General features: G+C 38.5%; 1 protein-coding gene across 6 annotated transcripts in view; it reads left to right on the forward strand.

The window, feature by feature from the left end:
- The window catches only part of Sox6 (SRY-box transcription factor 6), a 379,352-nt gene that overhangs the window by 190,971 nt on the left and 172,538 nt on the right, over nt 1–15,843 (forward strand). For all 6 annotated transcript variants that reach the window (XM_055627453.1, XM_055627455.1, XM_055627457.1 and 3 more), the window contains exons 5-6: nt 1,078–1,250; nt 4,034–4,102. In XM_055627453.1, coding sequence (XP_055483428.1) covers nt 1,078–1,250; nt 4,034–4,102 — 242 coding nt within the window. The remainder of the gene's footprint in view (nt 1–1,077; nt 1,251–4,033; nt 4,103–15,843) is intronic.

Here is a 15,843-nt window from a genome sequence, read left to right on the forward strand (position 1 = left end):
ATTAAACGGCACATCCTTATGCATAACCTTTGCAGCCTCTGAGCCTGTTTCTCACTTTGAAGAGTGACAAATGGCAAAGGGGGTGAGGGAGCCCTCAAGCAACATTGTTGCCTTTGAGGACAAACGTGGAATCCTTAGCTTGATCCCTAGGAACAAACCAAACCAAAACAACAACAACAGCCCTCAATACTTTTTTATTGTAAGGCAGTTTTTATTCTCTTGGGAGAGCATGTTCCATGGCCAAGAGACTGACCTCTTACCTCTGAACTTCAGACATACCTTTGACAATAGAAAGCCTGTGAGAACAATGACTAGGCAATTCCTGAGAGAGTGTTTAGTAAGCACCTACCATACCCTTGCTGATGATAGTGTCACTTGTGGAGAGGATAGTTAGAGAATATTAAAATATTTAAAGCTTCTGATCTTTGGTCAGAACTGTAGAACTTTGGCTTCTTTCATTAAAAGTTTCTTATCATATATTAACTATGCATAATAGTGTGTTTGTTACAACACTTTCAGTATATAGTGTGTTTTGATGATACTCATCTCTCATTACACTCTGCTGTTCCCCTCCCACTCTTGTTGATCTCCTTCCTCTTCTCAACAACCTCCACCCCCATGTGCTTTCCTGTCTTTGTTTGTTTTGATTCTTTAGTCTGTGGGAACTCAATGAATTTAATGAGGGTTACTTATAAGGATACTTGGGAAGGGGTAACTTACAGGAACTACTTGCCTGTAGCTAACCACTGAAGTAAATATTTCTCCCTCCTACAGCCACCATTCAGTACCTCAGTTTTCTTGGTTTGCTCAAAAGATGGGTGTGTCATGAAAAGAAGTAGATGGGTAGGTTGTTCTGCTTTGGTTTTTGTTTAGAGGAGGTAGGAGATTCTAGGTGACAATACAGTTCTGGACATGGTGAGCCCTAAGCACATCACAGCACACATGCAATCACAGTGGCTAATAGTCACCATCCCAGACCCTTTTCTAAGTTGTTCTTCTAAACTCTGCACTTCTTTCTCTGATTCCTGCAGACAGTCCTCAAGCTGGTGAAATTTTTTTTTCTCATTTCCATTTTAGGTACACCCGAGAGCCTAGCAGAGAAAGAACGGCAACTCTCCACCATGATTACCCAGCTGATCAGCTTGCGGGAGCAGCTCCTGGCAGCACATGATGAACAGAAAAAGCTGGCAGCCTCACAGATCGAGAAACAGCGGCAGCAAATGGACCTTGCTCGCCAACAACAAGAACAGGTGAGCATTGCAAAAGGAGCCAGAGAACTGGAGATGTGGAGGGCAGGTGCCAAGCTCTGTAAGCAATCACACTGATTGGTCTATTTGTTGTAGGCTTTCTTCAGAAAATAAGATCATGAAAATTCGAAAAAGAAGAAAGAAAGAAAGAAAGAAAGAAAGAAAGAAAGAAAGAAAGAAAGAAAGAAAGAAAGAGACAGAAAGAAAGAGAAGGGAGGAAGGAGGGAGACTTCTAGTAATTCAGTCTTTAAGAGGGCGAAGAAATGCATCCTCGCCAGCAGGGCTGGACCTGATGGCAGCATGACTTTTGGAAGGTGTGAATTATTTGGGTATAGTCCTCTACAGAGGCACCCAGCTCATCCTAATGGTAACTGTGGTTTCTCTCCAGGCCTTACTTTACTCTCTAGAAAAGAAGGGATTCTTCTAGAAAAACTTAGGGACTTTTCAGCTTAGTGATTTTTCTTTCCTCTAGCTTTTAAAGTACTCACCCCTCTTCCCCCAATAGCCTTGCCTGGCTTATGCTTGCTTTCCAAGGTAATTATTAATATACCATTCCTCATCTACATGAAAGTTGTGTTGGTTTGGGTGGTTTTATTCTCTCTCTTTATAGTGCACTGAAAGCAAATTAGCACATGGCTCTTCAAAGAGCTGGTCTTGACTGAATCAGAAATGAGAATAAAAAAATCAGTTTAAATGTATGCTTTTTCAAAAATGAACCACTTTTTACAAATGATTTTCTTGTCTCCTAGAGTGCATTAATATAACAATGAATCTATAGCATAGTTTCTCGTGCCGTAGATCAAACAGACCCAAATTAATGTGCAGTTTTTAGAAATTTGACATTATTACTGGAATTATCTTTTCAGTTAAATGTATTTTACAGGGATATATAGAGCAGTATATGCTCTGTTGATTTTAATGAGTTGTGACGTCTGGTATTTTATATGCTTGAGTATTTGCCCACATGTAGGAATATGGACTCAGCCCCTAATGGAAAATAACATAAAGGAACACTGTAAAAAATCAGAAGTTAGAATGTCATTTAGCCATCCAGAGATGACACAGTAATTAACTATTGACACTTGTGAATAAGCTAGCACAAATTAATCTTGACACATTTGCAGACGAGTGATATCTTACAGTGAACACTTTGTAATTATATTTCAAAATGAAAATTAAATGACACTTAAAACTAGGTTGTCATGCTCAATGAAGCGAGCATGTAGCTCAACCGATTGGCAAATAAAATTCAGAGTCTGAGCCACATGGTGCTTCTGCACCATACTTCACTGTGTCAAGCCCATGTGTGTAGAGTGGATGATGGTAATTGCGCTGTGGTGTTTCGATGCATTTCTAGGCAGCACTTTATCATTTACGAGGAACCATCAATATTAGATGCCTAGTGGTGTTTCACCAGTTTGCTAAGAGAAGATAAATATTCAGAGGTCCCAGCATCCATACTTAGAGCTGCAAAGTGAGTGCTCTGTTTCTGATTTGAGTGGCAACAAGCCAGAGCAGGACATCCTAACCTGATTAAATCCTGATTCTGTGTGGACTCTAGACTCTGAGAAAGAATAATCCCAGTTCTCAAACTGGAGCATCATACTTTGAGTATGAACCAGTTGTCACCAGAAAACATGGAGCAGCATCAAGAAATCTCTCATTGTGTTGTCATTGTATGCTGGATGGCATGATTGGGCATTTCCCATGTTCTAGGTGAGGGAGGGTAACAGGAAGACTTAAAATGAATAGAGGTAGAGATTAGAGTCATCTGAACTCTAATCACTCTCAACACAGATCATTCTAGAATCCTGACTTATGGAAATAAATAGAAGGAGGAACTCTTGACCACGAAGCACAATGAAACCAGGTCCTTCTGGGAGCTCTTCACCTCCCCATGCCCTCCTGTTTTGCAATGCACACTCTGAAAGAAACCTCTTTATAACCTAAGGCTGTGAGGTGGGCAGTGAGCAGGCAAGGAGAGTAGCTGAATGCTGACTCCTATTTAATTAGGCAACAAACTCACCATCTTAAAGTTTTTGTCCTCCTAAGGCCAGACTTGGTCTTCAGTAGGGTTTATATTTTACGATTAGTGTTTCTTTTAATAGACTAGATAACCTCCTGAAAGTTGAGTTTGATTGCTGTGCAAAGAAAGGGAATATAACACTTGTATGCACCTCCTGTACTAAAAACAAGTTCATCACCCTAAAGGGTAAATTTAAATTACATCATAGTCTGCCTTAAAAATGCTTTGTAGAGCACAGAGCATCATCCAAAAAGCTAAAAGTTTTTTTTTTTTTTCACTGTTTAGCACGTTTTTATGTCCTTTTGATAATGTTTATAAGCCTGCCATGGCTAAATGACAGAAATAGACCTGTGGCACATTAGGAAGCCTTTCGCTTTCAGATTTTACTTATTATTATTATTATTTATAGCCAGACTATCCTCTTTAGACAAATATGGCCAGGGTTTTCCTGTTTTTTTTTTTTTTTTTTCTGTGAGGATCTAGATTCCAAAGTCTGTGGTTTCCAGCCAGTCACTGCAGAATGGGGAGCTCACTCCCAGCTAGAGCACAGGGCTGTCATTTGCACCTCTGGATAAAGCAGAGACAACCCACTGGCTCAGATTCTTCTCAGGTCCTCTCTGGTCCCACTGCCTCCTTCCAAAGGGAGAGTGTTTCGCACTGAAGTGCAGTAAAGCACTCAGGCAGTAGCAGGAGGGACACAGAGGTAATAGCAAAGGTGCGAGCGTTTCATTTTAACCTAATGGAACTTTATTTCTGATAGATCGCAAGACAACAGCAGCAACTTCTACAGCAGCAGCACAAGATTAATCTCCTGCAGCAACAGATCCAGGTCAGTGTGTTTTATTACCCTCATCTGAGTATCTGTAGATGCGCTCTTCCTTCAAAATTGAATTTAAGGTGTTGTAAATGCTTGTCTTATCAACAGTGCCAACATGGCTGTTATTCAAGGACGATGATGTACACAGTTGTTGTCCAAGGAGACAGCCAGGTGGTGGTCGTGGTGGTCACGGCAACCTTCTATGGTGTGATGTGTGAGCAGAGTACACCGACCCGCCTTCCTCAGCCCTGCCTTCTTCCATTTGTCCTAATGCACCAAGCTCCAACCTCTTTGTTTCCAAGGCAGCATACAGATGTTTTTTTTTTTATTGCTAAAAGCCACTTTCTGCTTTATGTTTTATTATGTAATAGCGCCAGAGAAAGAAGATTACTTTTATTTACTTGTGAGGACCAGTTGGGTCAATTCTGAGAAGAATCTGGGAAAAGCCTGTTAATAATTAATTTATTTCTCTGCAAGTACTAAGCTCACTGTGTTGGATACAAAGGAGAGCAGAACTCTGGCCTGTCTTCAAGGAGCTTATGATCTAGACAACAAGAAAAATGGTTGTGAATAATTATAACCTACTTTACAGAAGTCATTGTTTTTATTTATTTATTTTTCTAGCAGCAGTATAAAAATGTGCAGTTCATTACAGGGTCTGTGAAGGGAAGGTGACAGCTGGATTTATGTTGTTCCTTTAGACACTTGATAATTAACTCAACTAACAGCTGTTTCAAATAGGTAGGGAGAATGGCTTCTATTTCTGAATAAAACCACAAGTTTATGAATTCTAGAACGTGCTGGAAGAAAGCACTGGTTGTAGATTAACCTTCAGAACACTGGTTCCAGAGGTATGCTTAGCCAATCACAGATTTCTTTTTCTTGCTCATTGTGGATATTTTCTAACCTGTTGAAATCTGGACCACCATAGCCAAGCCAGTATCTTCGGAGGTTTATCAGTGCTTTTGCTGAGATTCTTGCACCTCCCAAAACACCAATTGCATAAAATCATAGCTTCCTCTAATGCTCTACCGTATTGAACAATACCAGTGATTTTAACTTAGATCTTTGCTTCATCTTGTTAATCATTCTTACTGTGCTGGCCGCTGAGACTACATTGATAATTCCAACAGTGTCTGAAGAGGTACCTCTCCTCAATTTAGCTTTTTGTTTCAGCAACTTCTCTGGGAGGATTTAGCTGGAATATGTTGTCTAGTTTTTTTTTTTTTTTTTCTGTTTCTGTGTTCTGTATTCAATCCTACATTTCAAAATCAAGATGAATGTCTTTTGCATTTTTGATGGTCAGATTTCACAATTAAATCTGGGAATAATTTCTTATACTGATATCTCTTTCATGTCTCATGCTGAGGTTCTTAATTATATAGCTGCCCAGGTGTCCCGTTGTCTGCCCTTATTAAAATTTACAGTATGTTTCCTACTCCTGGGGTTAAGATTTTTAGTCTGTGGTTTCTTGCATGTTTCTTTAGTTACTTCTCCAAGAACTCGAGGGTGTCGAATAACATGATCAGTTAGTTTCCTCTTTGGACAATCCTATGAGAGTATGTATTTCTAATATATTCTGTTCTTCATCCAGTGTTATTTTTATCAACGGACTGTCTTGATTGACATCTTCCTGTGCTACTGAAAACCTCAGATGCACAGCAGTTCATAGTGTTTTTATGAAATGTTGTAGCTATTGATTACATATGATTTTATCATTATAGCATGAAATTGATGTGTTTTAATTAACTGTGGAGCACAATCTTAAAATATTAATCTGAATATTCAGTTTAAGAAGATAGGGATGGGCCTGGGGAGATAGCTAGCTTAGTTGGTAAAATGCTTGCCACACAGCATGAAGATTTGAGCTCCATTCCCAGAAACCTACTTATAATCCCAGAACCCGAGAAGCAGAGACAGATGCATGCCTGGGGCTTTCCAGCTAACCAGATGAGCCTCAGTGGTAAGCTCCAGGCCAATGAAAGACCCCATCTTAATAAAATAAGATGGACAGCACATGAGGAATAGCATGTAAGATTGACTTCTGCCCTCCATAGGCATGTATATACATTTTATGCAGCTTCCCCCACATGTGCCCACTTGCCCATGCAGAGAGAGAGAGAGAGGGAGAGAGGAGAGACAGAGACAAACAGAGACACACAGAGAGAAAGATAAACTTTTTAAAAATTTTCTAATAGAATTTTAATTGCCTAATTATTGGTCACATTAAAAAAATTTTTTAAAGAATCTAGCTAATCATCACTTAAACTAAGAAATTCAAGTTATGAAACAGCAGAGGTACACATGTCAGTTTTAGGCTCATTTTAGGGATTTAAGTTTCTTCCTGACAAGATTTCATGCTTTTTAAAATAAGAGAACAGTTAGGCCCGTGTTTACTGTTCCTTCTGTCCTGGGATCCTGCTACAAGACCTATCTTGTCAGCACTTATCTTATCAGTGGGAGACCATTCTAAGAATTTTTCAAATGCTGAAAACACTCCTTACATGAAACTTACTTATCTCTGACACTTACAAAGCAAGTTTTGATGTTCAGCCTTCCAATCAGTTCTTTGGAAGAGTACAGGAGTTAACTGTATTTTTATAGATAGTTTCTCCCCACCCATAAACATAGTCTACTTTAAAATAAAGACTATAGTTGGGTTAATTTCAATGTACTTTTAGAGAAAAAAATGTGAGATTAAAGGCAGGTTCAACAATTTTTTTAATCAGACAAAAGAAAACATTTCTTCCATCTGAAACAGAACAGAAAAACAGAATAATTGAAAAGTAAATCTAGTTCTTAACTTTTTATTTTCTGAGACAATGTCTCAATGTATAATCCATGCTGGCCTTAAACTCAGAAAGATCTACCTGTTCTGCCTCCCTACTGCTCTTCTTAAAGCTCCCAGTGACTACAAAGGCAATTTGAAAAAGTTTAACACGTTTAACGTTCTCACATCTTAAGTCCTAGAACCTGATAGCACACATGTTCAGCAAGAATTGCCTTGGCTGTCAGCTATATTTAAGACATTACTCTAGGTCAGTGTGCAGTGTCTAGACTCATTTTTAAATTTTTTTCACAGTTTTTTTTTTCATTATATATCTCAATTGAAGCCCCCTCCTTTACTACTCCCAGTCCCACCCTCCTGCTCTTTTCCCCCCCATTCCCTTCTCTCGTCCACTGAAAGGGGGAGTTCTCCTTTGTCATCTGCCCATAGTTTATCAAGTCTCATCAGGACTCTAAACTCTCTTAACAACTGTATATAAACACACCTGGATCTATTATAAGAGCAACAAATGAAAACTTCAGTGATTTGCCCCAAATGAAAACTATAATCTTTCATTAGAATTAGGAAAAGACATGATTGCAATAGTATTTCTAAAGGTTCCATGAAAATTTTATTTGCAGTCATACAGAACCTACATGTGCAGTTCAGATAAGTTTTCCTTTATATTTTTTCTTCCTTGAGCATATTTTTAAACATAATTTTGCCTTGGTGGATCCTAACTACACTTTTTAAGAGATTCTCCTAAGGCTGTGTAAGTAAAGTTGGAAAAACATGATAAATGATTCTGTGAAATTTTTTTATGGTTTTGATGAGCTAATGCTTACCATTTAAAAAGCTAGGCTAATAATTTAAATGATTATTAACATAGTTTAATATTAATAGATGCTGTTTGCCTGTTGAACTCAAATCCCTGTTTGTGTTTTGGGAGAAAATGGTGATTCCTCCAAGTTGTTACATATTAAGTGGATCTCTTCTTTGGAACCCAGGAAAAGTCAGAGATGATTTATATTCCCAGGATAGCAAGACCATGGAATGTAAAAATAAGCAGTCATGGAATGTGGGGCTTCCTAGTCAGCAAAGTTGCTTCTTAATACTGTAATTCCAAGGAAAGATAATGGCCTCAGTCATTTCAAATTACTTTCCCTACCAGCTACACTGTAGCATCTAAGCCAGTGTTCTGAAGCATTTCATTCATGAGTTAAGTGAACTGACATACAAAATCCACTTTTTGAAATGTATTTGATAGTTATAGTATTTTAATAAACTAGTCAAGGTAAGGCTATAGTAGATGAAAATATTTTATAAATCTAGATACCTTGTTCTTTTATATAATTCTTCATCTATTCTCATTTGAACATATTGTAGGTTTCAATCACAGAAGCCATTCTTCATGGATACAATATCCCATACTGGCACCTATAACTTGTCATTGGGAATACAGTTAATGATGGCACCTTATGGCTGCAACTTAGTCTTTGTAAAAGAATTCAGCTCATTAGAATACCTTTGTGAAAAAACTTACTTTTCCAGAGATGAATAGAGTTATCTAACTAGTAGAATCTTTTCAGAGCAAGGAATAGAGTCACCCAAAGAGCCTGTCTTCAAGACTGGCTGTAGAACAGACTCCTGTGGATGAACTGGCTGCTGGAGATTTCCTCTGGCTTTCTGGACAAAGGCTGAAGTTGTCAGTTCATGCATACTCATCTTCTTGCGTAAAACTAAGATACTTAGAATCATTATCAATTTTATGATTAATACCCAATATTCTTCGCCCCTCTCTATCACTTTAGATACATGTTGGGTTTGGAACACAATCTGTAGAAAGCCAAAAACAAATGCCATGCTATTTCTTTCCAGAGCCCCCTGTCATGCTGAAAGCCCCCACTTTTAACTGCTATAGAACATGCTGTTTATTAACTTTCTCCCAAATTTGTTCCTCAGTTTTGTTTTGTGAAAGATTTGCTCTTAAGAGCATATGAATATTTTATATGTAGTGTTTTCTAATTTGATTATGATATATTCTTATATGCTATTGGCATATTTTATGTTTGTCCACATTACTTGTGTGGTAGAGCACCAATAAATTTATTTTCTCCTTTCCCCTGTATGATACAGAGATACACAAATATTCCAAGGAAGAAAATGATCATCTTGAGCAATCAAACAGGATGGCTTGAGACATCCTCTGTCTTTCAGCTAAGCTTTGCCTGTAGCTTCCTTCAGTATGATTAACTACAGACATTTCAGGTATCTGCTGAGCAGAATAAAGGACTACCCTTTTATGTGAAGTAGTTGTCTAAAGATCAGAAATAATTACTTTATACATTAGCCTTCATGGCCTGCTTGACCTGGTTAATTAATTTTTTGCTAGCATAAAATAATAGATATATATTTGAAGATATGCTTCATCGTTAAGTATCTAATTGACCTCTAATTTTAAGAGCTGGACCTTCCATTTATTGTCTTTTCAAGATGGCTAGAGTAGAGCACAGTCAAGACCTAGGGTCCTTGCCAGACAGGCTTAGGTTGCATCGTTTCTCTAACTGCATTTAGGGTTGAGAAACAAAAGGCAATTACACTGCTTCTGTTTTGGCTCTAGCAAACAGTCTGGTTCTGTGTGTTATTGATCAGGTAATGGATCTTCTTCCAAAAGCCTCAGAAAGAAGCAAATAAATCCATCGAAAGCAATTTGATACTTCTATTGGCATTGTACATGTGTCTGGTAGTCTCTTGCCATGCAGTGAAATAAACAAAGCTTAGAAGTCTAGGATTAGCCCCCAGCCTCAGCAAGCCCTTAAAATATCTTGTAATTCTATCTTCAATCATGAATTAGCCAAGAAAAACAGACCCTCTCTCCTCTCTGTTTCTCTGTTATATGTTTTTTTTTTTTTTTTTTTTTCAGTTGCCCACAGGCAAGCTGTGGTGATCTTCTTTGGAAGTTTAAAACCAAGATAAAAATGCAAATCTAATTATTTCTTTTCTGTAATATAATTAACTTTTTAAATAATGATAGATACCATATAGCCTGCTTCAAACATTTTAATAATGAAGTTTCCAGGTTATAAAGAATAGGTAAAGCTGCTGTAATTTATGAATTGCAAGGCCCATAAAAGCTAAAATGACAAACTCTTACTGTGGTTTAAAACTGCACATTAATCAGTCTGGATTGCTTAGTTTGGAATGGGTCTAGAAACAAGAAGAGCGTAGACAAGATCCCGTAAGATGCTCTGCAGAGTTCATCCTCCGGCTCCCTGCTTTCCAAACATGCGCAAAGATGTTAGGGAAGGGGAAACTGGAAATTGTTAAGTCAGTGGTTTTCCTGTGTGTGATCCTCCCCTCTTCCACCCTGACACTCTGCACTCCCCTAGCTAATCAGACCAGTTCATATCTCAGATCCTACCCCCAGCTTCCTAAATCAGAGATTCTGAAAATTCATGGAATCCAGAGGCTCTGCTTCTTGCTTGAAATTAACATGGTAAAAACTCTCCTCTCTTCCTAGTCTGGGCATGAAGCTGCCCAGTGGGCAAGTGATCCTGCTGGTGTCAGCAGGTGACGTCACATAACACTAACTCAGTCTTATAAGGAGAAAGTAACTCTCTTTTCTTGGTTTCTTGGTCCTCTTTACATTGAGGATTCAGTTTATATATATTTAGTCGATCTCATTTCTCCCCTCCCTGCCTCTCTTTCAAGTATGTATGTGTACAAAAGAGGGATATCTAGTATGACAATAGTGGAATAATATAGGTGTGTGTTTTTTTTTTTTTTTAATTTTTATCATTGCCTTCCTTTGGAGACAAGGTTTCACTAATTGCCCACAGTGGCCTTGTACTTGCATTGACTCTTCTGCCTCTGATCACTGCCGTTAAGAACATGATCCACAACACATGGCCTCAGATTATTTGCTTATTTACTTTCTTATAGGATACTTACTTTTCTTTTAAAAAATATTGATTTCGTCAGAAAACGCAGTCCTTGATATTCAATACTTTTCTTTTTTTAAATTTTTTATTTAACTTTTATTAATTACACTTTATTCATTTTGTATCCCCCCATAAGCCCCTCCCTCCTCTCCTCCCGATCCCACCCTCCCTCCCCTTTCTGCATGCATGTCCCACCCCAAGTCCACTGATAGGGGAGGTCCTCCTCTCCTTCTTTCTGATCTTAGTATATCAGTTCTCATCCATTGGCATCTTCTGTGGCCTGGTAAGGCTGCTCCCCCCTTAGGGGGCGATGATCAAAGAGCAGGCCAATCAGATTATGTCAGAGGCAGTCCCTCTTCCCATTACTATGTAACCCATTTGGACACTGAACTGCCATGGGCTACATCTGTGCAGGGGTTCTAGGTTATCTCCATGAATAGTCCTTGGTTGGAGTATGAGTCTCTGGGAAGTTCCCTGTGTTCAAATTTTCTTGTTCTGTTGCTCTCCTTGTGGAGTTCCTGTCTTCTCCAGCTCTTGCTATTTCCCACTTCTTACATAAAATTCCATTCACTCTGCCTGACAGTTGGCCATCAGGCTCAGCATCTGCTTTGATAGTCTGCAGGGCAGAGGCTTTCAGAGGCCCTCTGTGGCAGGTTCCTAAATTGCTTCCTCTTTTCTTCTTCTGGCTTTCAGAGGCCCTCTGTAGCAGGTTCCTAGGTTGTTTCCTGTTTTCTTCTTCTTCTGATGTCCATCCTCTTTGCCTTTCAGGATGGGGATTGAGCATTTTAGTTAGGGTCCTCTCTTTTGCTTAGTGTGTTTAGATGTACAGATTTTAGCGGGTTTATCCTATGTTGTATGTTTATATGAGTGAGTATATATCGTGTGTGTCTTTTTGCTTCTGGGACAACTCACTCAGGATGATCCTTTCCAGGTCCCACCATTTACCTGCAAATTGCAGGATTTCCTTATTTTTCATTGCTGAGTAATACTCCATTGTATAGATGTACCACAGTTTCTGCATCTATTCTTCAGTTGAGGGGCATCTGGGCTGTTTCCAGCTTCTGGCTGTTACAAATAAAGCTGCTACAAACATGGTTGCGCAAATGTCCTTTTTGTGTACTTGAGCCTCTTTTGGATATATGCCTAGGAGTGGTATGGCTGGATCTTGAGGAAGTGCTATTCCTAGTTGTTTGAGATAGCGCCAGATTGATTTCCAGAGTGGCTGTACAAGTTTACATTCCCACCAGCAGTGGAGGAGGGTTCCCCTTTCTCCACAACCTCTCCAGCATGTGCTGTCACTTGAATTTTTGATCTTGGCCATTCTGATGGGTGTAAGGTGAAATCTCAGAGTTGTTTTGATTTGCATTTCCCTAATGGCTAATGAGGTTGAGCATTTCTTTAAGTGCTTCTCTGCCATTCAATATTCCTCTACAAGAATTCTCTGTTTATCTCTGTTCCCCATTTTTTAAGTGGATTACTTGGTTCGCTGCTTTTCAGCTTCTTTAGTTCTTTATATATACTGGATATGAGTCCTCTGTCAGATAAAGGGTTGGTGAAGATTCTTTCCCAATCTGTAGGCAGTCGCTTTGTTTTGATGATGGTGTCCTTTGCTTTACAGAAGCTTTTCAGTTTCATGAGGTCTCATTTATTGATTGTTGCTCTTAGAGCCTGTGCTCTTGGTGTTCTGTTCAGGAAGTTTTCTCCTGTACCAATGAGTTCTAGGGTATTCCCCACTTTTTTTCTAGCCGATTTAATGTGTCTGGTTTTATGTTGAGTTCTTTGATCCACTTGGACTTCAGTTTTGTGCAGGGTGATAAGTATGGATCTATTTTCATTTTTTTACATGTAGACATCCAGTTGGACCAGCACCATTTGTTGAAGATGCTATCTTTATTCCATTGTATGGTTTTGGCATCTTTGTCAAAAATCAGGTGTCCATAAGTGTGTGGGTTTATTTCTGGGTCTTCTGTTCGGTTCCATTGATCCACCATTCTGTTTCTATGCCAGTACCGTGTAGTTTTTATTACTATTGCTCTGTAGTACAGCTTGTAGTACATCAGGGATAGAGTTACCTCCAGACAACCTGTTGTTGTACAGGATCATTTTGCAATTCTGGGTTTCTTGTTATTCCATACGAAGTTGAGAATTTTTCTTTCCAGGTCTGTAAAGAATTGTTTTGGTAATTTGATGGGAATTGCATTAAATCTGTAGGTTGCTTTTGGTAAGATGGCCATTTTTACTATGTTAATCCTGCCAAGCCATGAGCATGGGAAATCTTTCCATCTTCTCATATCTTCTTCTAATTCTTTCTTCAGAGACTTGAAATTTTTCTCATACAAATCTTTGACTTGCTTGGTTAGGGTTACACCAAGGTACTTTATGTCATTTGTGGCTATTGTGAAAGGTGTTGTTTCCTGAATTTCTTTCTCAGCCATTTTGTATTTGTATACAGGAGTGCTACTGATTTTTTTTGAGTTAATTTTGTATCCGGCCACTTTGCTGAAGGTGTTTATCAGCTGTAGGAGTTCCCTGGTAGAGTTTTTGGGGTCACTCATGTATACTATCATATCATCTGCAAATAGTGATAATTTGACTTCTTCCTTTCCAATCTGTATCCCCTTGATCTCCTTCAACTGTCTTATTGCTTTAGCAAGGACTTCCAGCACTATGTTGAAGAGATATGGAGAGACAAGCCTTGTCTTGTCCCTGATTTCAGTGGGATTGCTTTAAGTTTCTCTCCATTCAGTTTGATGTTGGCTATAGGCTTGCTGTATATCGCCTTTACTATGTTTAGATATGTGCCTTGTATCCCTGATCTCTCCATTACTTTAAATATGAATGGATGTTGGATTTTGTCAAATGCTTTTTCAGCATCTAGGGAGATCATGTGGTTTTTTTTGTTTTTTTTTTTTTTTCAGTTTGTTAATATGGTAGATCACATTGATGGATTTCCATATATTAAACCACCCCTGCATACCTGGGATGAAGCCTACTTGGTCATAGTGGATAATATCTTTGATGTGTTCTTGGATTCGGTTTGCGAGTATTTTGTTAAGTATTTTTGCATCAATGTTCATAAGGGAGATTGGCCTGAAATTCTCTTTCTTAGTTGAGTCTTTGTGAGGTTTAGGTACCAAGGTGACTGTGGCTTCATAGAATGAGTTTGGTAATGTTCCTTCTGTTTCTATTTTGTGGAATAGTTTGAAGAGAATTGGAGTTAGCTCTTCTTTGAAGGTCTGGTAGAATTCTGCGCTGAAGCCATCTGGTCCTGGGCTTTTTTTGGATGGGAGACTTTTGATGACTGCTTCTATTTCTTTGGGGGATATAGGACTATTTAGTTGATTTACCTGGTCCTGATTCAGCTTTGGTAAGTCAAGAAAATTGTCCATTTCATTTAGATTTTCAAATTTTGTGGCATATAGACTTTTGAAGTAAGTCCTAATGATTGTTTGGATTTCCTCAGTGTCTGTAGTTATGTCCCCTTTTCATTTCTGATTTTGTTGATTTGGGTGGTGTCTCTCTGCCTTTTAGTTAGCTTGGCTAAGGGTTTGTCCATCTTGTTGATTTTCTCAAAGAACCAGCTCTTGGTTTCATTGATTCTTTGAATTGTTTTATTTGTTTCTAATTGATTGATTTCAGCCTTGAGTTTGATTATTTCCAGCGGTCTACTCCTTTTTGGTGTGTCTGCTTCTTCTTTTTCTAGGGTTTTTAAGTGAGCCATTAAGTTGCTTGAATGAGCTGTCTTGAATTTCTTCTTGAAGGCACTTAGTGCTATGAACTTTCCTCTTAGCACTGCTTTCATTGTGTCCCACAAGTTTGGGTATGTTTTGTCTTCATTTTCATTGAGTTCTTTCTTTATTTCTTCCCTGACCCAGCTGTCATTTAGTAACAAGTTGTTCAGTTTCCATCTGTGTGTAGGCTTTTTGCTATTTCTGTTGTTGTTGAGGTCCAGCTTTATTCCATGGTGATCAGACAACATACAAGGGATTATTTCAATCTTCTTGTATCTGTTGAGGCTTGCTTTGTGACCAACTATATGGTCTATTTTGGAGAAGGTTCCATGAGGTGCTGAGAAGAAGGTAAATTTTTTTGTGTTTGGGTGTAAAGTTCTGTAAATGTCTGTTAGGTCCATTTGATTCATGACCTCTGTTAGAGACATTGTTTCTTTGTTTAATTTCTGTTTTGTTGATCTGTCCTTTGTTGAGAGTGGGGTGTTGAAGTCTCCCACTATTAATGTGTGGGGATCTATATGTGGTTTAAATTTTATCAATGTTTCTTTAACAAATGTGGGTGCTCTTGTATTTGGGGCATAGATGTTCAGGATTGTGATGTCTTCCTGGTGGAATTTTCCCTTGATGAGTATGAAGTATCCTTCCCCATCTCTTTTTATTAATTTTGGTTGAAAGTCTGTTTTATCAGATATTAGAATGGCTGTTCCTGCTTGCTTCTTGGGTCCATTTACTTGGAAAGTCGTCTTCCAAACCTTTACTATCAGGTAATGTCTATCTTTGTGCCTTAGGTGTGTTTCTTGTATGCAACAGATTACTGGGTTTTGTTTACGTATCCATTCTGTTAATCTGTGTCTTTTTATTGGAGAGTTGAGTCCATTGATGTTGAGAGAGATTAATGACTAGTGGCTGTTAGATCCTTTGATTTTGATGTTGGCTGTGGTCATAAGGTTGTGTGCTTGGTTGCTTTTTGTTTTACTGTAGTTAGGTTAATTATTTCCTGTGTTTTCTTGAAAGAAGCTAATTTTTTTGGGTTGTATTTTCCCTTCCAGTGTCTTCTGTAATGCTGGATTTGTGTGTAGGTATTGTTGAAATTTGTTTTTGTCATTGAATATCTTGTTTTCTCCGTCTATGAGGACTGAGAGTTTTGCAGGGTATAGTAGCCTGGGCTGACATCTGTGTTTTCTTAGGGTCTGCATGATATCCGTCCAGGCCCTTCTGGCGATATTCAATACCTTAACCAGTCATGAGAGACTGCCCACTGTAAAAAGAAGTTTCCATACCAGTAATGCCACTATTTTAGTAGTCAATACACCT

The sequence above is a fragment of the Psammomys obesus genome, unplaced genomic scaffold (assembly GCF_907164565.1).
Source record: "Psammomys obesus unplaced genomic scaffold, mPsaObe1.curated_primary_1811, whole genome shotgun sequence".
NCBI classification, from domain to species: Eukaryota; Metazoa; Chordata; class Mammalia; order Rodentia; family Muridae; genus Psammomys; species Psammomys obesus.